The sequence below is a fragment of the Telmatherina bonti genome (genome assembly GCF_933228915.1).
Source record: "Telmatherina bonti genome assembly, chromosome: 8".
Classification (NCBI taxonomy): domain Eukaryota; kingdom Metazoa; phylum Chordata; class Actinopteri; order Atheriniformes; family Telmatherinidae; genus Telmatherina; species Telmatherina bonti.
This window is the reverse complement of record NC_136626.1, coordinates 5,478,185-5,499,211: the sequence shown is the minus strand read 5'-3', so window position 1 is coordinate 5,499,211 and position 21,027 is coordinate 5,478,185. Positions and strand designations below refer to the sequence as shown.

The following is a 21,027-nucleotide window of genomic DNA, read 5'->3' as shown; positions in this document are numbered from 1 at the left end:
CAGTGTGTGTGTGTGTTCAGTGTGTGTGTGTTCAGTGTGTGTGTGTGTTCAGTGTGTGTGTGTTCAGTGCGTGTGTGTGTTCAGTGTGTGTGTGTGTTCAGTGTGTGTGTTCAGTGTGTGTGTGTTCAGTGTGTGTGTGTTCAGTGCGTGTGTGTGTTCAGTGTGTGTGTGTGTTCAGTGTGTGTGTTCAGTGTGTGTGTGTGTTCAGTGTGTGTGTGTGTGTTCAGTGTGTGTGTGTGTGTGTTCAGTGTGTGTGTGTTCAGTGTGTGTGTGTGTTCAGTGCGTGTGTGTGTTCAGTGTGTGTGTGTGTTCAGTGTGTGTGTGTGTGTGTTCAGTGTGTGTGTGTGTGTTCAGTGCGTGTGTGTGTTCAGTGTGTGTGTGTTCAGTGTGTGTGTTCAGTGTGTGTGTGTTCAGTGCGTGTGTGTGTTCAGTGTGTGTGTTCAGTGTGTGTGTGTTCAGTGCGTGTGTGTGTTCAGTGTGTGTGTGTGTGTTCAGTGTGTGTGTGTGTGTTCAGCGTGTGTGTTCAGTGTGTGTGTGTGTTCAGTGTGTGTGTGAGTGTTCAGCGTGTGTGTGTGTTCAGTGTGTGTGTGTGTTCAGTGCGTGTGTGTGTTCAGTGCGTGTGTGTGTTCAGCGTGTGTGTTCAGCGTGTGTGTTCAGTGTGTGTGTGTGTTCAGTGTGTGTGTTCAGTGTGTGTGTGTGTGTGTGTGTTCAGCGTGTGTGTGTGTTCAGTGTGTGTGTGTTCAGTGTGTGTGTGTGTTCAGTGTGTGTGTTCAGTGTGTGTGTGTGTGTGTGTTCAGCGTGTGTGTTCAGTGTGTGTGTGTGTGTTCAGTGCGTGTGTGTGTTCAGCGTGTGTGTTCAGTGTGTGTGTGTGTGTTCAGTGTGTGTGTGTGTTCAGTGTGTGTGTGTGTGTGTTCAGCGTGTGTGTGTGTTCAGTGTGTGTGTGTGTGTGTGTTCAGCGTGTGTGTTCAGTGTGTGTGTGTGTGTTCAGTGTGTGTGTGTGTTCAGTGTGTGTGTGTGTGTGTGTTCAGCGTGTGTGTTCAGTGCGTGTGTGTGTTCAGTGTGTGTGTGTGTGTTCAGTGTGTGTGTGTGTTCAGTGTGTGTGTTCAGTGTGTGTGTGTGTGTGTGTTCAGCGTGTGTGTTCAGTGCGTGTGTGTGTTCAGTGCGTGTGTGTGTGATGCTTTTCTGAACGTTTTACTGACTTTAACATGTTTTCCAGAATTTAACAATAAAAAAATAAACTTTATGTGTTTGTTTGATGCGTTTGTGACTCCAGGACCCCCCTCCCTCCCCCCAGCTAGAATTCCCCCCCCCCAACCATGAAGTAAAACACAGTAACACAAGCACAGTTACAGATATAACCCCCCCCCCCCTCCCTGACGAAACATTTTGCTGCGAGTATGAAGAGCAGAATGAAGTGTAAAGCTGCAGCATGAAGCCGGCTCCGTTGCCATGGAGATCCATCTCCATGGAGATCCATCCTGGATCATTGGCTCATATTTGATGAGTTTTCTTTTTGATGAGTTTTTATTTTTATAAATAACCAGATGATGAACGTCTGACATGAAGACACATTTCAGTCTTTTTTTATCGCTGCTGTGTCATCCGGATAATAAAACATCAGCAGATAAATAAATATATTCAGATATTCTGGTGGTGGAAGTCTGGAAATAAACTCCAGACCTGCGGAGCTCCTTCATCATTTCTGCTTTCAGACTTTTGTCTTTGGGTTTAAACTGTAATAAATCTCATCATTTACATGCTTTTAAACGCATCGCGCCGTCAAACTGTGTCTGGAAAACGGCTTCTCCGTGTGGACACTCGAACGCATCACACAGCCTGTTCATGTGTGTCTCATGTGGGAAATGTGTGTGTGCTTCCTGCAGATCTGAGCTCCGAGGAGGAAGATGAAGATCTGAAGAGTGACTACACGGAAAGTGTTGATGAAGACGAGTCCAGCCTGCAGGTACCAACACGCTTCCTCCACAACTGCAGGCAGGAAACCAGTAAGGTCCAGTTTACAGGGTTAAAACGTTTCTGCTGAACTGGAATTTCCAACAAGAGCTGGAATGTTCCCAGTCCTCCCAGTCCTCCTGATGATGATGATGATGATGAAGAGTTCCAGGAGCTCGTCCTGCTTCTACAGGTGTTCAGCAGCTGTTTCAGAAAAACGCTGCAACATGTTCTCATCCTGATACACAAAGGAGGAGGAGGAAGAAGAGGAGGAGTGGGGGGGGGGGGGGGGGGGGGGGGGGGGGGGAGGAGCAGGAGGAGGAAGAAGAGGAGGAGGGGGGAGGGGGGAGGCGGAGGAGCTGGGGGAGGAGAAGCAGGGGGAGGAGAAGCAGGGGCCCAGAAAACAGCTGACTGGTTTTCTTCAGATGTAAATTTATAGAATTAAACTCCAATACAAGTAAACAATCACTAGAACCAGAGTTAGACTGAGGGCGGTTACTGGAGACCGGTTACTGGGGGGCAGTTACTGGAGACCAGTTACTGGGGGGCAGTTACTGTGGACCGGTTACTGGGGGGCAGTTACTGGAGACCGGTTACTGGGGGGCAGTTACTGGAGACCGGTTACTGGGGGGCAGTTACTGGAGACCGGTTACTGGGGGGCAGTTACTGGAGACCGGTTACTGGGGGGCAGTTACTGGAGACCGGTTACTGTGGGCAGTTACTGGAGACCGGTTACTGGGGGGCAGTTACTGGAGACCGGTTACTGGGGGGCAGTTACTGGAGACCGGTTACTGGGGGGCAGTTACTGGAGACCGGTTACTGTGGGCAGTTACTGGAGACCGGTTACTGGTGGGCAGTTACTGGGGACCGGTTACTGGGGGGCAGTTACTGGAGACCGGTTACTGGGGGGCAGTTACTGGAGACCGGTTACTGGGGGGCAGTTACTGGGGACCGGTTACTGGTGGGCAGTTACTGTGGACCGGTTACTGGGGGGCAGTTACTGTGGACCGGTTACTGGGGGGCAGTTACTGGGGACCGGTTACTGGGGGGCAGTTACTGGGGACCGGTTACTGGGGGGCAGTTACTGGAGACCGGTTACTGTGGGCAGTTACTGGAGACCGGTTACTGGTGGGCAGTTACTGGAGACCGGTTACTGGTGGGCAGTTACTGGGGACCGGTTACTGGGGGACAGTTACTGGAGACCGGTTACTGGTGGGCAGTTACTGGGGACCGGTTACTGGGGGGCAGTTACTGGAGACCGGTTACTGGTGGGCAGTTACTGGGGGCCGGTTACTGGGGGGCAGTTACTGGGGACCGGTTACTGGGGGGCAGTTACTGGAGACCGGTTACTGGTGGGCAGTTACTGGGGACCGGTTACTGGGGGGCAGTTACTGGAGACCGGTTACTGTGGGCAGTTACTGGAGACCGGTTACTGGTGGGCAGTTACTGGGGACCGGTTACTGGGGGGCAGTTACTGGAGACCGGTTACTGGGGGGCAGTTACTGTGGACCGGTTACTGGGGGGCAGTTACTGGAGACCGGTTACTGGGGGGCAGTTACTGTGGACCGGTTACTGGGGGGCAGTTACTGTGGACCGGTTACTGGGGGGCAGTTACTGTGGACCGGATACTGTGGGCAGTTACTGGAGACCGGTTACTGGGGGCAGTTACTGGAGACCGGTTACTGGGGGGCAGTTACTGTGGACCGGTTACTGGGGGGCAGTTACTGTGGACCGGTTACTGGGGGGCAGTTACTGTGGACCGGTTACTGGGGGGCAGTTACTGGAGACCGGTTACTGGGGGCAGTTACTGTGGACTGGTCACTGGGGGGCAGTTACTGGAGACCGGTTACTGGGGGGCAGTTACTGTGGACCGGTTACTGGGGGGCAGTTACTGTGGACCGGTTACTGGGGGGCAGTTACTGTGGACCGGTTACTGGGGGGCAGTTACTGGGGACCGGATACTGTGGGCAGTTACTGGAGACCGGTTACTGGGGGCAGTTACTGTGGACCGGTTACTGGGGGGCAGTTACTGGAGACCGGTTACTGGGGGGCAGTTACTGTGGACCGGATACTGTGGGCAGTTACTGGAGACCGGTTACTGGGGGGCAGTTACTGTGGACCGGTTACTGGGGGCGGTTACTGGAGACCGGTTACTGGGGGCGGTTACTGGAGACCGGTTACTGGGGGGCAGTTACTGGGGACCGGTTACTGGGGGGCAGTTACTGGGGACCGGTTACTGGGGGGCAGTTACTGGAGACCGGTTACTGGGGGGCAGTTACTGGGGACCGGTTACTGGGGGGAGTTACTGGAGACCGGTTACTGGGGGGCAGTTACTGGGGACCGGTTACTGGGGGGCAGTTACTGGGGACCGGTTACTGGTGGGCAGTTACTGGAGACCGGTTACTGGTGGGCAGTTACTGGAGACCGGTTACTGGGGGGCAGTTACTGTGGACCGGTTACTGGGGGCAGTTACTGGAGACCGGTTACTGGTGGGCAGTTACTGGAGACCGGTTACTGGTGGGCAGTTACTGGAGACCGGTTACTGGGGGGCAGTTACTGGAGACCGGTTACTGGGGGGCAGTTACTGTGGACCGGTTACTGGGGGCAGTTACTGTGGACCGGTTACTGGGGGGCAGTTACTGTGGACCGGTTACTGGGGGCAGTTACTGGGGACCGGTTACTGGGGGGCAGTTACTGTGGACCGGTTACTGGGGGGCAGTTACTGGGGACCGGTTACTGTGGGCAGTTACTGGAGACCGGTTACTGGTGGGCAGTTACTGGGGGGCCGGTTACTGGGGGGCAGTTACTGTGGACTGGTTACTGGGGGGCAGTTACTGTGGACTGGTTACTGGGGGGCAGTTACTGGGGACCGGATACTGTGGGCAGTTACTGGGGACCGGTTACTGGGTGCTGGTTACTGGGGGGCCGGTTACTGGGGGGCAGTTACTGTGGACTGGTTACTGGGGGGCAGTTACTGGGGACCGGATACTGTGGGCAGTTACTGGGGACCGGTTACTGTGGGCAGTTACTGGAGACCGGTTACTGGGGGGCAGTTACTGGGGGGCCGGTTACTGGGGGGCAGTTACTGGGGACCGGTTACTGTGGGCAGTTACTGGAGACCGGTTACTGGGTGCTGGTTACTGGGGGGCCGGTTACTGGGGGGCAGTTACTGTGGACTGGTTACTGGGGGGCAGTTACTGGGGACCGGATACTGTGGGCAGTTACTGGGGACCGGTTACTGGGTGCTGGTTACTGGGGGGCCGGTTACTGGTGGGCAGTTACTGTGGACCGGTTACTGGGGGGCAGTTACTGGAGACCGGTTACTGGGGGGCAGTTACTGTGGACCGGATACTGTGGGCAGTTACTGGAGACCGGTTACTGGGGGGCAGTTACTGGAGACCGGTTACTGGGGGGCAGTTACTGGGGACCGGTTACTGGGGGGCAGTTACTGTGGACCGGTTACTGGGGGCAGTTACTGGAGACCGGTTACTGGGGGGCAGTTACTGGAGACCGGTTACTGGGGGGCAGTTACTGGAGACCGGTTACTGGGGGGCAGTTACTGGGGACCGGTTACTGGGGGGCAGTTACTGGGGACCAGTTACTGTGGGCAGTTACTGGGGACCAGTTACTGTGGGCAGTTACTGGGGACCGGTTACTGGGGGGCAGTTACTGGGGACCGGTTACTGTGGGCAGTTACTGGAGACCGGTTACTGGGTGCTGGTTACTGGGGGGCAGTTACTGGGGACCGGTTACTGGTGGGCAGTTACTGGGGACCGGTTACTGGGTGCTGGTTACTGGGGGGCCGGTTATTGGGGGCCTGCAGACGAGCTCCTCCAGGTGAGCAGACAGGAAGTCCAGTCGAGAGAAAAGCGGCCTTCATGTGGATGTTTCTACAGACTGATCTTCGTCACGCAGGTTTCTGAGACGTGTGAGGGATGAGAGGCGAACCCAGACTGCTGCTTTCTCCTCCACAGTCTGAAATCCGACTGCTTCCTCTCCATCCTGCTGCTTTTTGCTTCTTTTCCAAACTTATTTTCTGGAATATTCTGCTGTCTTGTAACATAGAAACCCAGTTTACCCAGTTTACAGAAAACGTTCACTTGTTGTGGGCCTGATGTTTCTGACATGAGTCAAAGTTAAAGGGAAAGTAGGAATGTTTTCATCTAGATTCTGTGTGTGTGTGTGTGTGTGTGTGTGTGTGTGTGTGTGTGTGTGTGTGTGTGTGTGTGTGTGTGGACAGCGTTGTGGAGGAAAGAACCAGCAGCTGGACGCTCAGAGTCTGATGGTGGTCAAACAGCTGGTGCAGCAGAAGCAGATGGTGGAGCGAGAGCTGGGGGAGCTGAAGCTGCAGCTGGAGAAGGCCGGATTCTCCTCGCTCTGCCAGATGAGGTCAGTTTTATTTCCACCCAGCTGGAAACTGGCGCCATTCCTTCTGTGGCCACTAAAGGGCGAAACATTGAAGGTTCTCCTCTGTTCTGAAGGAAAGCTCTGTTTAGTGTGCAAGCTGAGAATGAAGACTTGAAGCGTCAGCTGGATGAAGGTCTGCAGCCTGACAGGAGGCTGATGGAGGGAGAGGAAGAGGAAGAGGAGGAGCTGGATGTGACGATAGAGGGGGAGGAAGAGGAAGTGGAGGAGGAAGAGGAAAGTTCTGAGCTGTGGGATGCCTGGGATGGAGACTGGTCTCTGGCTCAGGCCAAAATTCAGACGAGTGATGAGCAAACTGAGGTAGGAGGACCAGAAGGAGGACTCTCCTGGTCTGCTCGTTTTATTCTCTAAAATGTTGGATTAGAATCATTCAGGAGGAAATGACCCGGATGGTTTTCTGGGTCTGAACCAGGATGACCTGTCCAGCGAGCTAGAGCCCGGGCGCCAGCAGGGCGCGGCGTCCTCTACGGCGTGCGAAAAGACAGTTCGTCTGCAGCAGAAGAGCAAAGAGCTGCAGGAGAGACTGATGGTGTCTGAGGCCACAGTTCAGGCTCAAGCCGAGCAGCTGAAGGACTACAGAGACCTGCTGAGTGAGTTCACCACGTTACTCACATCTGACATGCTGGGCATCATAGGAAATACATTACATTATATTATATTATATTATATTATATTATATTATATTATATTATATTATATTATATTATATTATGTTGTTACGTTACGTTACGATATGTGACATTATATTACATTATATATATATAAATATGGAATTTTCTTAAATAGATTCAAACTTTAAATTTGTTCATTTTTATTGATTTAAAGCCAGAATTGGAGGAAGAATATTTTCAGTCGTTGAATTGATGAATCGGCATCGTTGTTTATTCTGCGTTCAGATGAGTGAAGCAGGATGAAGAATGTGAGGGTTTTAATGTCCTGATTCAGAAGCTGCTTCTTCCTCTGTGTTTGCAGCAGAAACAGCTGTGCAGCAGGACAGCAAGCTGGTCCAGGTGGACCTGCAGGATCTGGGCTACGAGACCTGCGGCCGCAGCGAGAACGAGGCCGAGAGGGAGGACGCCAGCAGTCCAGGTACGTCCCATCACCGCTGGACGTCTCCAGACAACCTGCAGCAGGTCTGGATGCAACGTTACAACAGAAAATCAACAAATTAATAAAAAAAATAGAATATCTGGTGCGCTGAATTAGAGCTAGAAGAAGTTTGGGGTTGTTTCCTCTGAAGACGGGTGGATGTAGTAGCATGATGGAGACAGCAGGGCGCAGCAAACACACGTCTGACAGCAGACCAGTAAAATGATGCTGCTGTATGTTTACCTGACAGAGTTTGATGACCTGGAGATGTGCACTTCTCTGGACTGTGGTTCCCAGTGGTGGCCCACCACCACCAGCAGCACCAAAGCCACCACCCGCGGCTCCGCTTACGGAGACGAGGTCACGTCTCTGCAGCGTCTGGTGGAGGACCTTCGCTCCCAGCTGTCCCGCTCTCAGGGGGTCATCCGCGGGCTGCAGGGCCGCCCCCACTCCCTGTCTACCTCCAGCGACTGCGGACCCTCCACGCCCCGTAAGGTCAACTGGTCCTTCCAGGCCTCACCCTCACAGAGCGGGGCAGAGGACGACGAGGGCTGGCAGTCGTCTGACGGTGGACCGCTGGCTTCGCCGCATCACCCTCACCCAGACAAAGGCCTTCAGGAGCTTGCGTCGCGGGTGGATGCCCTGGAGAACCAGCTGAGGAAAGGTGGAAAGAAAGCAGAGGACGGAAAAACCGTCACACGGCCAGGGTGAGTCACTACACCCAGAAACAAGGACTCTCTGGTCCTCAGAGGGTATATAATTCATCATCAGAAGAACATAAACACAACAGTTTTACTCTTTGTCAACAGAAACTACCTGCATTGGTGCAGAGGCTCTAATGTGGGGTGGGCAAGGCTCTAAAGTAGTGGGTTCAATGCTCTGAAAGGATGGACCGAGGCTTTAAACTAGGGGGGCAAGGCTCTAAAGCAGAGGGGTTAGGGTTGTAAACTAGTGGGTCCAAGGCTCTAAAGTAGGAGACACAAGGCTCTGAAGCAGAGGGGTTAGGGTTGTAAACTACCGGGTCCAAGGCTCTAAAGTAGGAGACACAAGGCTCTGAAGCAGAGGGGTTAGGGTTGTAAACTACCGGGTCCAAGGCTCTAAAGTAGGAGACACAAGGCTCTGAAGCAGAGGGGTTAGGGTTGTAAACTACCGGGTCCAAGGCTCTAAAGTAGGAGACACAAGGCTCTGAAGCAGAGGGGTTAGGGTTGTAAACTACCGGGTCCAAGGCTCTAAAGTAGGAGACACAAGGCTCTGAAGCAGAGGTGGCAAGGCTCTAAAGAGAGGGGACGGTAAGGCTCTAAGGTTGGGGGGCATGGTTCTAAAGTAGTGGGTTCAAGATTCTAACATAGTTAGTCCAAGGCTCTAAGTCATGAGGCCAAGACACTAAGGTAGGGGGAAAGACTCTAAACCAGTATTTCCTGGTCCTTTTGTACAGGGATCCCCAACCCTGGTTGGGACCCCGGTGTCCTGCAGGTTTTCCAAGTGTTCCTGCTGAAACACACCTGATTCATGCTCACACAAGCTCTGCACGTGTCTGCTAAACACACATTGATTTGAATCAGGTGTGCTGCATCAGGAACATTTGGAAAACCTGCAGGACACCGGTCCTTGAGGACCAGGATTAGGGATCCCTGTTCTAGTACCTCTGCCCTGCAGTTCATTTAATTCAAGCGTGTTAGTGTGGTGTTATGTTAAAACATGTAGGACAGTGGTACTCGAAGACCAGGATTGAAAAACATTGATCTAAACAAAACATAATTTGTTTAAAAATAACAATAAATCTAATATTTGACCCCTGATTAGCTTTGCTAATCGACTAGCGTCAACCTTCCACATTGGTTTGTTGGAGCAAATTTCTCTGAAATTGTTGTTTTCAGTACCATCTGTGTAACATAAATTTTATATAGTCCCGGGGGTGTGGTTACTTATCAGTGTGTGTGGTTATATATCAATGGGTGTGGCTACGTATCAGTGGGTGTGGTTACTTATCAGTGGGTGTGGTTATGTATCAGTAGGTGTGGTTACTTGTCAGTGGGTGTGGTTACTTATCAGTGGGTGTGGTTATGTATCAGTGGGTGTGGTTACTTATCAGTGGGTGTGGTTACTTGTCAGTGGGTGTGGTTACTTATCAGTGGGTGTGGTTATGTATCAGTGGGTGTGGTTACTTGTCAGTGGGTGTGGTTATGTATCAGTGGGTGTGGTTACTTGTCAGTGGGTGTGGTTACTTATCAGTGGGTGTGGTTATATGTCTGGGTTTTCATGGGCATTCCAGGTAGTTGCCATTCTAGTTATATAATAATATTTATTACAAACAACAAGCAACAATATGATTATGGATAAAAACAATTGGCTTCTTTTTACAATGGAAACACAAAATAAATTAAAAGAATTTTAATAGAAACAACGATGGACTACAGGTGGAACTGCAGCCATCTTTCAATTTGCAATCTTTTGGCCGGAAGCTTACGACGTCCCTATTCGGAAAATCATTTAATAATTTCCAGCAGAAATTCCAAAGACAACTGTAACGCACAATAAGCTGCAGTTCTGCTCTTCAGGAAGTGAACATTGAATTCACGGCCGGTCCTCTAACCAGACTGACCAATCACAGCAAAGTCTTCTTCTGCTAGGCCCATTCAGTCCGATCCAGCGTTACATCAGGGATAGACGGTGTCGATGCCTGTGTCTCATGAACAGTAAGGAGGACGTTGGTAAAACTGACCAGCCGTTCCGGCTACATTTAGTCTACGTTGCTGGAACGTAGAAATGGAGTTTTCTGAATGATTGACCAACGTTTACTGAAGCTTCCAGAAAACCTTCATTTCCTCAACCTGCCTGCTTCCTCACCGGTCCAGCCCTCCCAGGTCCGCACTGATCTCAGCATCATCCCCTCACGTAATCAGTTGTTACTCCATGACCCCGAGGTGCATAAATCACATGTAAATAACAAATAGATGAGTCATTATTGATCCAGATTGGTGCGAAGAAGTCGACTGGTTCAGAATGACCAACCAGATTCCTGGAGCGACTCGCCGGTGTCGGTCAGTCGGCCCGCCATGACTGCTGGTGGTTGATAATTATTAGCTGCTGAGTAATTAAATTTCCTGCTTGGTCTCTCCAGTGCACCATCGCTCTGTTGCCTGGCAACAATTTGCTGACCAGAAGCTTTTATTGTCATTGAACCAATGAGATAACTTCTAGTACCACCAGTCCAGACAGGACCAGGCAGACTGAGGTAGCTGCCATGTGAGCAGCAAAGGTTTTTCCTCTTTGTAAGGATAAACAGTGAAATTAATACCTTTCAGTTACTTCCAAAGTAAATTAACGAAAGAGCGAAATCTTTCTGGACTGGAACTGAGTCGCCGGGACTATCCTGGATGCACCATTAAAGTCCACTTATGGTGGACATAAAAGATGCAGATGGCTGGACAGTTTCCTCCATCTCCTGTGACGGCCTTAATTTGATTTGTTTTGATGGAGCTTACCTATCCGTCAGACACCACCATGACTGCTACCAAAACGTGGAAGTGAAGTCAGCGCTGCCCCCTGGTGGATGAACTGACTTAATAACCATGGTAACGTAAAAGACACATGGAAGTATGAGACCGAGAGGGACGACTGAAATGAACGTCCTCGCCTCATACGTCAGGGAGCAGAAATGGACCTTTAGACCTGATCTTGTTTTAATTTGCATAAAATGCAAAGCTTTGACTTCATCATTAGCATATAAATAACAGAAAACATAAAAATAATATTGAGATTACTGAGGACTAAAAGACCAGAACAGGACCTCCACAGTCACCCTGATCCAGATTGATTTGCTGTGTGTTCCAGTTCAGTACTCCGTTAATCACTGCAGGCCTTTTACACCCTGTCGCTAGCTGTCAGCATCAGGACTTGCTAATCAAGCGTAGCCGCGGATGTTTTTATGTAAACTCTGCTGCCTGACGGTCTGAGGAGATTAACGGCCCCGAGTCTGGGGAGATGCTGTCCTGTTGGGCCTCCTCTGAGTGGAAAACCTGCTGTATATGCAACAAATGAAAGCTTCTACGTCTGGCTCTTTCCTCGTGCAGAAAATTCGACACGCTGATCCAGGCTCAGGCCCGTGAGCTGTCCCACCTCCGCCAGCGGCTGCGAGAGGGGCGGGGTGTCTGCAGCATCCTCACCCAGCACCTGGGGGACACCACCAAGGCCTTCGAGGAGCTGCTGAGGGCCAACGACATCGACTACTATATGGGTCAGAGCTTCAGGGACCAGCTGGCTCAGGGCAGTGCCCTGGCGCAGAGGGTCAGCACAAAGATCAGCGGACGTGAGTCAGAAACGAGTAAGCCGGGACGCCGGCCTGTGGGGGGGGGGGTCGCGGAAAGTTCAGGTTATTAACGTATCTTGTTTGTTGTCCAACAGGAGAACATTCCGAGGATCCAGATGAGAAGACGGAGCTGCTCGCCATCCGGTCAGTGATCCTGAACTCCGACCCCATCTGTGTTTGCGTGTTCTCGTCTCTGAATTTCAGGCGTGGAGTCGATGTCAGTCAGTGGAAATCATTGGAGTGTGATGCTATGATGTTTCCGCCTCGGGGAAGAGTTATCAGATGCTCAGTCCGCGATGAGCGATGGTCCAGCTGGCCAATTAATTACTGACCAGAACGTTGAATTAATGTTTGCTGGATGGAAACCCAACAACCGGGACGCAGATGCTCGTCTCATTTCCACTCCGTATCAGGTCACGTTGCGCTTCAGGCTGCACAATCAGGAAACATCACCTACCACACATGCTGAGCATCCACCGTCCAATCAGAGCAGACGGGACCCTAAAGGAGGCGGGGCTTAACCCCCTGGGGTCCAGGTCAGAAGATGCAGTCATGCAGTCTGGCTTTTTTCTAAGTCTTTGTAAACTAAGTTGCAAAACTTCAGGAAAGACAAAATAAAAGCATGAATGATCCTCCGGAAGAGTTGTTAAAGAAACTCGGTTTCTTTAACAACGGGTTAAAGAAAGCTTTAGGGGGTTCATCTGGATCTCAAAGCTTTGATCGATCAAAGTCGAGGAGCATTGGCGAGGAAATTAAAGAGGGTCCAATAAGTAAATCCCACAGACTGCATATGAAAGGTGGGTGGACGTAACACCTCTGTGACGTCACCCGTAGGTTTCTACAAAACTGAATTGAAGCTCGGTGGGCGGTTCCTACCATTACCATCTTGGCAGGGGCATGTGTGTCGTCTCTCCCGGAAAATACAATAAAAGGCAAAGAGGTGGAGCTGAGAGGGGGGCTGTGAGCATGGAGGTGGGTGATTGACATCTATCAAACTCCGACCTGCCTGTAGCTAAGAGCTAACCGAGCTAACCAGCTAACAGAGGTAAGCGGGCTAAAGCTAAGTCAGGCTATTAACAAACTAAAAACCGCAGTTGTTCTGTGTTCTTCTGACTTGAAGCGGGAGATCGGGTACCTGTCAATCAAAAGGACACGCCCCTAAATATGCTAAATTTTGAGATTAAATTACTTTTAAACGGGCGAGTTAGAAAAGAATTCACTCCCCCCACAGTTGTCATGAAGGTAAACCTGACCTATTAAACCTAAAATGGATTTTTGAACCAGGCTGTAAACATGTTTATTTCTGCTGTAAACATGTTTATTCCTGCTGTGAAGTTGGTCTTTTTAACATGGGAGTCTATGGGGATTCGCTCTCTTTTGGAGCCCCTAGTGGATGAAGGGGGAACTGCAGCTTGTGGCTCCACTTTTACCCGGCGGAGGTTGCTGAATAGTAAATCCTTAGTTTGACAGGATTAAATTTCAAAATAAGAAATGCAATATATCCAGAGATTAACGTCTTCAGGGCTGCTAGCAGCTTGTTGAATTGAGTGTACATGAAGTATCATCAGCATAAAAATGACTTGTTTGTACAATAGAAACAGTAATGGACTAAGTATGGACCCCTGAGGAACCCCACATGACACCATAAACAGTACCGACTGGAAACATGTCCTCAGAGTTCTCAACATAAATATTTGTCCTGTAAATTATCATCAAACCTGAACTTGAAAAGGAAAAATGATTACAAACTGACCATTTTGAAGTGATTCTATAGAACATAGAAAACATCCATGAGTGATAAAATCTCATGGAAAGTTGAGATTAATTCACCTCCACTTCCCACAAGAAGCTAGAAATGCCTGCATTCTTAAACAGAAATAGTAAAAATAATATATCTGTTAAAAGAAAGTTTTAACAGTTTTACAGGTTTCTGAATGTAAACATATGAACATGAGGATTTCTGCTGTGGAGCCCCAACCTGCTGGGGGGGCCGGCCAGTCAAAGTACAAGCGGGATGCTGTTCATGAAATTACACATGCACACACACAAGTTGCTCACACACCAACCACACTGATTCCTCCCAACGTGGTGGAAGCTCTTTAGTTTTTGTAATGAAATGTGACGTTCAGGACATCTGAGAAGTAACGTGCCGTCGTCTCCCACATCCTGTGAAGTCTGTCTGTGATGCGATCTTCAGGGATTTTTCTCTTTTAATGAACCAGATTCAGAACAATTTGGCCAAGAATGTCAATAAAATACCATGAAACCAGCAAACCCACATCAGCACTGTAAGCAGAACGTAGCAGCCGACGTCATGTGCAGGAAATGGGATTAATTATGCAGGTATTAATGATGGGATTAATTATTTAGTTTATGAAGATCTTTTCATCTACAAACTTTACAAATGACTGTTAGTGACTCCCACAAAAGATTGTTTTTGTCATTTTAAACCAGTTTGTAAGTTATTCCAAGTGGAAGAAGCAGCAAAGAGTGATGTTCTCCATTCGTGTGACATTGAACGCAGCACAGGCTGCTGTTAGTCGATCATGTCTCTCAAACACTCAGTGATTTGTTCATTCATGCATAGAAATGATGTGATGTGTAGATAATCGATGACATGGCTTGTAAATACAGCAAACAACTCACTGATGTGATGAGCATCTTATCAATATGCTAATTATCTGCATGGTGATTGGCTGTATTGACCTCTGCTGTCCAACACCAGCAACCGTTTGCAGGCATGTCGACACCTGCTGAGCGAAGCACAAAGCTTTAACACGACTGGGATGCACAATGTTGAGGAGCTTGTGAGTTTTTAGGGAACTAAATTAAATAAATTTGGATTAAATTAACACTCCAGTATTCTAGTAATGAATGGTTTAATAAAAAACAAAAGATCATTATTATTATTATTATTATTATTATTATATTATTATTATTATTATTATTATTATTATTATTAATAATAATAATAATAATAATAATGATAAAATTAAAAGTTTTTATGAATTATTATCTATAAAGAGTCCTGTCTGCCAGTCCGTGTGGAGTTTTATTCCCTGCTGCGGGCCTCAGCTGGCTGTACGTCCAGACCCATAGCGGTCTGGTAACTGGGGGGGCTGCTGTGACGTCTCCTGGTTATGAAACCAGAAGTCCCATGGCATCACCTCACTGCGGGGCAGGGCCGTGATTGGGCCACCGTCTGCATCCCATCATATTTTTTTCATGGAAGTCGTGACCAGCAGTGCTGCTGCTGCATGAGTGAAGACTTTCCCTGTCCGGTTGATCAGACAGCTAATTAAGCAGACGGCAGAGAAATGATGAGGGGACAAAACGAGACACCGAGAAAAGGATGGAGACATGCAAGCGCTACAAAATAAGTCCTACTGTAGGTCTTAAATAAATCAAAGCATAAGAAGGAGGAACACTGACGCTGTTCTGTCAGCTGACTGCGAATTAATGTGTTAAAATGCTGATTTTTGCGTAAAATTATTTCAATTTATATTCCAAATGAGCTAAAAGCATCTCTGTTATCAGGCAAATACAGAAACACTGCAACCGCATCAGAACTAGGATGACTTTAACAACAGCCAATTATTGCCACTTCTGCGCTTACTATCATTACCAGTCTGCAAGTGAGCCTCATTTCTGCTTCTGACGTCCATTTCATCCTCATTCAGACTTCACTTCCACAGTTGCACGCTGGTTGGTAGCAAAAACGTACCACTAAACTCACCGCTAAAAGCAATGCTAAACACATTGCTAAACGCACCGCTAAACACATCACTAAGCTCATCGCTAAACACACAGCTAAACGCACAGCTAAACGCACCGCTAAACACACCACTAAACCCATTGCTAAACACATCACTAAACTCATCACTAAATGCATCACTAAACAGACCACTAAACAGACCACTAAACAGACCACTAAACGCACCGCTAAACACACCGTTAAACACACCGCTAAACGCATCGCTAAACACATCACTAAACTTATCGCTAAATGCATCACTAAACACACAGCTAAACACACCGCTAAACGCATCGCAAAACACACCGGTAAACACATCACTAAACTCATCACTAAACACACCGCTAAACACACCACTAAACACACCGCTAAATGCATCGCTGAACGCATCCCTGAACACACAGCTAAACACACCGCTAAACGCATCGCAAAACACACCGGTAAACACATCACTAAACTCATCGCTAAACACACCACTAAACACACCGCTAAACACACCACTAAACCCATTGCTAAACACATCACTAAACTCATCACTAAATGCATCACTAAACAGACCACTAAACAGACCGCTAAACGCACCGCTAAACACACCGTTAAACACACCGCTAAACACACCGCTAAACACACAGCTAAACGCACCGCTAAACACACCACTAAACCCATTGCTAAACACATCACTAAACTCATCACTAAATGCATCACTAAACAGACCACTAAACAGACCACTAAACGCACCGCTAAACACACCGTTAAACACACCGCTAAACGCATCGCTAAACACATCACTAAACTTATCGCTAAATGCATCACTAAACACACAGCTAAACACACCGCTAAACGCATCGCAAAACACACCGGTAAACACATCACTAAACTCATCACTAAACACACCGCTAAACACACCACTAAACACACCGCTAAATGCATCGCTGAACGCATCCCTGAACACACTGCTAAATGCACCGCTAAACACACGCTAAGCACACCACTAAACACACCGCTAAACACATCGCCAAACGCACCAGTAAACATACTGCTAAACACATCGCTAAATGCATCGCTAAACACACTGCTAAACGTAATGCTAAACCCATTGCTAAACGCATCGCTAAACACACCGTTAAACGCACCGCTAAAAGCACTGCTAAACATAAAGCTAAATGCACCACTAAACACACCGCTAAACGCATCGCTAAACACACCGCTAAATACACAGCTAAACACATTGCGAGTAGAGGATCATTATTTTCCTGCTTTTCTCATCACTTGTTGATCTTTGGCTGCTCCTGATTGGACGTTACCGTCAGTTTAAGCTCTCTGATTGGTGGAAAGTCTGACAGGAAGTGTCTTCATCATCATGTCCAGGTGAAAATAGAGGTCTCTTAGCAACATGGTAGTGATGGTGATGAAGATGTGATAAATAATGGTGGATTTACCATCTAGAGTCTCTGAATAAACTCTACATGTTGTGTCTGGATTGTAAACCTCCTGGACGGATAGAAACGCTGGAAAACCTCAGTAGACCAGCTGGAGGGTCACATGACCACCTCAGTGTACCACGAACATCAGCATCTCTGCTTGCAGTCGACCAATCAGAACTTTATGTGGTTCCTGAGTCCAGCATGAGGTCATGGTAAAGTTCTCCACTCCCTGGAGAAATTTCCTCTGGTCCATGTTCATCCTCTTTAATCTGCGTTCAGTTTATTGCTTTCCCTTCTGGTGATCCATCTGAAATGATTATCCTCGACCAGAATGTTTCCCTTCCATCATTCTGACACGAACATCTGAACGTTGTGAACGGTGCATTAGGGATGCAGCTTGTGGCGTTTGTCTCTTATGTATGAGCAAAATGAAGTCCTGGATGTTCGATCACAGCTTTATATCATGGCTATGTGGATGGCAGCTGCTCAGCGCTGCGGCTTACGGTTAAATCTGTCAGGAGAAACAGCTAAAAGACAAAAAGCACAAGTGTGTTGTGGAAGCCGGATCAGCATTGTTGGGCAGAAAAGGGTGAAGGTGAGGTTAAACCTCAGTAAAGTGGAGCTGCTCGCCAGAGACAAACAGAGCAAAGCCTGCAGACATCCGAGGCTGTTGCAGCACAGATGGCCGAGCAGATGTGCAGAGAATTAGTGTTTCTCTGCAGCAGAGTCGGGCTTTAAAGCGAAGGACTGCGTGACCTACTGTCCGTGTAAACACAGCTGCTCCTGCAGCAGAAAACAACAACGGCGATCTTTCTTTGAAAGCATCCTGGTGTCTCAGAGGAGCATTTTCAGCTTCATTTCTCTGCTCATTCAGCTCAAATGTTTCACTAGATTATAATAAAAACGATCCCAACAAACCTTGCAGCCTGATCTTATTAATGACACTTTAAACATGAAGATTATTCACAAGAATTCGCTGAATTCTGGGTGAAAAAGTCAGGGCGACTCGTCCTCTGCAAGAAACAGAAGTATAAGAAAAATCCTGCAGAAACGTTTGCTTGGTGAACTTTCCCCAAATCTGATTCAAGAGATAAAAACTTAAGTTCTTTAAAAATATCTTTTAAATCAGATTTTCTGTATTCTGTTCTCTACTTCATACAGATTCTACACAGTGAAAGATCATTATTTTATGATCATGATAATAATCTGAACAGGTAAACTGTATCATAAAGTCCAGTAGGACAGTTAATCCAAAGCAATAATCACGTCAGCTATTTAAATTTAGTCTATCAAACAGATATAAAAGGAATTAATTAAATGACGTATTTAAGTGTTTCCTTTCTCTTATTCTCAGTATCTGTTCTTCTATTATCTGGGATCCTGCAGGGTCTGGTAGATCTGGGATCCTGCCGGGTCTGGTAGATCTGGGATCCTGCCTGGTATGGTAGACCTGGGATCCTGCCTGGTATGGTAGATCTGGGATCCTGCCTGGTCTGGTAGATCTGGGATCCTGCCTGGTCTGGTAGATCTGGGATCCAACTGGTATGGTAGATCTGGGATCCTGCCTGGTCTGGTAGATCTGGGATCCTGCAGGGTCTGGTAGATCTGGGATCCTGCAGGGTCTGGTAGATCTAGGATCCTGCCTGGTCTGGTAGATCTGGGATCCTGCCTGGTATGGTAGATCTGGGATCCTGCCTGGTCTGGTAGATCTGGGATCCTGCCTGGTATGGTAGATCTGGGATCCTGCCTGGTATGGTAGATCTGGGATCCTGCCTGGTATGGTAGATCTGGGATCCTGCCTGGTATGGTAGATCGGGGATCCTGCCTGGTCTGGTAGATCTAGGATCCTGCCTGGTCTGGTAGATCTGGGATCCTGCCTGGTATGGTAGATCTGGGATCCTGCCTGGTCTGGTAGATCTGGGATCCTGCCTGGTCTGGTAGATCTGGGATCCTGCAGGGTCTGGTAGATCTGGGATCCTGCCTGGTCTGGTAGATCTGGGATCCTGCCGGGTCTGGTAGATCTGGGATCCTGCCTGGTATGGTAGATCTGTGATCCTGCCTGGTCTGGTAGATCTGGGATCCTGCCGGGTCTGGTAGATCTGGGATCCTGCCTGGTCTGGTAGATCTGGGATCCTGCAGGGTCTGGTAGATCTGGGATCCTGCCGGGTCTGGTAGATCTGGGATCCTGCCTGGTATGGTAGATCTGGGATCCTGCCGGGTCTGGTAGATCTGGGATCCTGCCTGGTATGGTAGATCTGGGATCCTGCCTGGTATGGTAGATCTGGGATCCTGCCTGGTCTGGTAGATCTGGGATCCTGCCTGGTCTGGTAGATCTGGGATCCTGCCTGGTCTGGTTGATCTGGGATCCTGCCTGGTCTGGTAGATCTGGGATCCTGCCGGGTCTGGTAGATCTAGGATCCTGCCTGGTCTGGTAGATCTGGGATCCTGCCTGGTATGGTAGATCTGGGATCCTGCCGGGTCTGGTAGATCTGGGATCCTGCCGGGTCTGGTAGATCTGGGATCCTGCCTGGTCTGGTAGATCTGGGATCCTGCCTGGTCTGGTAGATCTGGGATCCTGCCGGGTCTGGTAGATCTGGGATCCTGCCTGGTCTGGTAGATCTGGGATCCTGCCTGGTCTGGTAGATCTGGGATCCTGCCTGGTCTGGTAGATCTGGGATCCTGCCTGGTCTGGTAGATCTGGGATCCTGCCGGGTCTGGTAGATCTTGGATCCTGCCTGGTCTGGTAGATCTGGGATCCTGCCTGGTCTGGTAGATCTGGGATCCTGCCTGGTATGGTAGATCTGGGATCCTGCCTGGTCTGGTAGATCTGGGATCCTGCCTGGTCTGGTAGATCTGGGATCCTGCCGGGTCTGGTAGATCTGGGATCCTGCCTGGTCTGGTAGATCTGGGATCCTGCCTGGTCTGGTAGATCTGGGATCCTGCCTGGTCTGGTAGATCTGGGATCCTGCCTGGTCTGGTAGATCTGGGATCCTGCAGGGTCTGGTAGATCTGGGATCCTGCCGGGTCTGGTAGATCTGGGATCCTGCAGGGTCTGGTAGATCTGGGATCCTGCAGGGTCTGGTAGATCTGGGATCCTGCCTGGTCTGGTAGATCTGGGATACTGCCTGGTATGGTAGATCTGGGATCCTGCCGGGTCTGGTAGATCTTGGATCCTGCCGGGTCTGGTAGATCTGGGATCCTGCCTGGTATGGTAGATCTGGGATCCTGCAGGGTCTGGTAGACCTGGGATCCTGCCTGGTATGGTAGACCTGGGATCCTGCCTGGTATGGTAGATCTGGGATCCTGCCTGGTATGGTAGATCTGGGATCCTGCCTGGTATGGTAGATCTGGGATCCTGCCTGGTATGGTAGATCTGGGATCCTGCCTGGTCTGGTAGATCTGGGATCCTGCCTGGTCTGGTAGATCTGGGATCCTGCCTGGTCTGGTAGATCTGGGATCCTGCCGGGTCTGGTAGATCTGGGATCCTGCCTGGTCTGGTAGATCTGGGATCCTGCAGGGTCTGGTAGATCTGGGATCCTGCCTGGTCTGGTAGATCTGGGATCCTGCCTGGTATGGTAGATCTGGGATCCTGCAGGGTCTGGTAGATCTGGGATCCTGCCTGGTCTGGTAGATCTGGGATCCTGCCTGGTATAGTAGATCTGGGATCCTGCAGGCTCATAGACCCCTATGATGACGACTAACCTGGGCATGAATGTTCCCTTGCCCGGACGCGGGTTACCGGGACCCCCCTCCGGAGCCAGGCCTGGAGGCGGGGTACGAGAGCGAGCGTCTGGTGGCCGGGCCTTCGCCCATGGGGCCCGGTCGGGCTCAGCCCGAAAGGGTTACATGGGCCCCACCTCCCGTGGGCTCACCATCTGCGGGAGGAGCCGTAGGGGTCGGGTGCAATGTGAGCTGGGCGGCAGCAAGAGGCGGGGACCCTGGCGGTCCGATCCCCGGCTGCAGAAGCTGGCTCTAGGGACGTGGAACGTCACCTCTCTGGTGGGGAAGGAGCCTGAGCTTGTGCGCGAGGTTGAGCGGTTCCGACTAGATATAGTTGGACTCACCTCGACGCATGG

The 21,027-nt window shown here is 49.6% G+C and overlaps 1 protein-coding gene across 3 annotated transcripts in view; it reads left to right on the top strand.

The window, feature by feature from the left end:
* Nucleotides 1-21,027, top strand: part of pde4dip (phosphodiesterase 4D interacting protein) — a gene marked incomplete at its 5' end in the record, with an annotated part of 75,832 nt that overhangs the window by 31,751 nt on the left and 23,054 nt on the right. For all 3 annotated transcript variants that reach the window (XM_079244918.1, XM_079244917.1, XM_079244916.1), the window contains 8 exons: nucleotides 1,884-1,963; nucleotides 6,191-6,339; nucleotides 6,432-6,675; nucleotides 6,788-6,965; nucleotides 7,348-7,464; nucleotides 7,715-8,171; nucleotides 11,538-11,773; nucleotides 11,869-11,917. In XM_079244918.1, coding sequence (XP_079101044.1) covers nucleotides 1,884-1,963; nucleotides 6,191-6,339; nucleotides 6,432-6,675; nucleotides 6,788-6,965; nucleotides 7,348-7,464; nucleotides 7,715-8,171; nucleotides 11,538-11,773; nucleotides 11,869-11,917 — 1,510 coding nt within the window. The remainder of the gene's footprint in view (nucleotides 1-1,883; nucleotides 1,964-6,190; nucleotides 6,340-6,431; nucleotides 6,676-6,787; nucleotides 6,966-7,347; nucleotides 7,465-7,714; nucleotides 8,172-11,537; nucleotides 11,774-11,868; nucleotides 11,918-21,027) is intronic.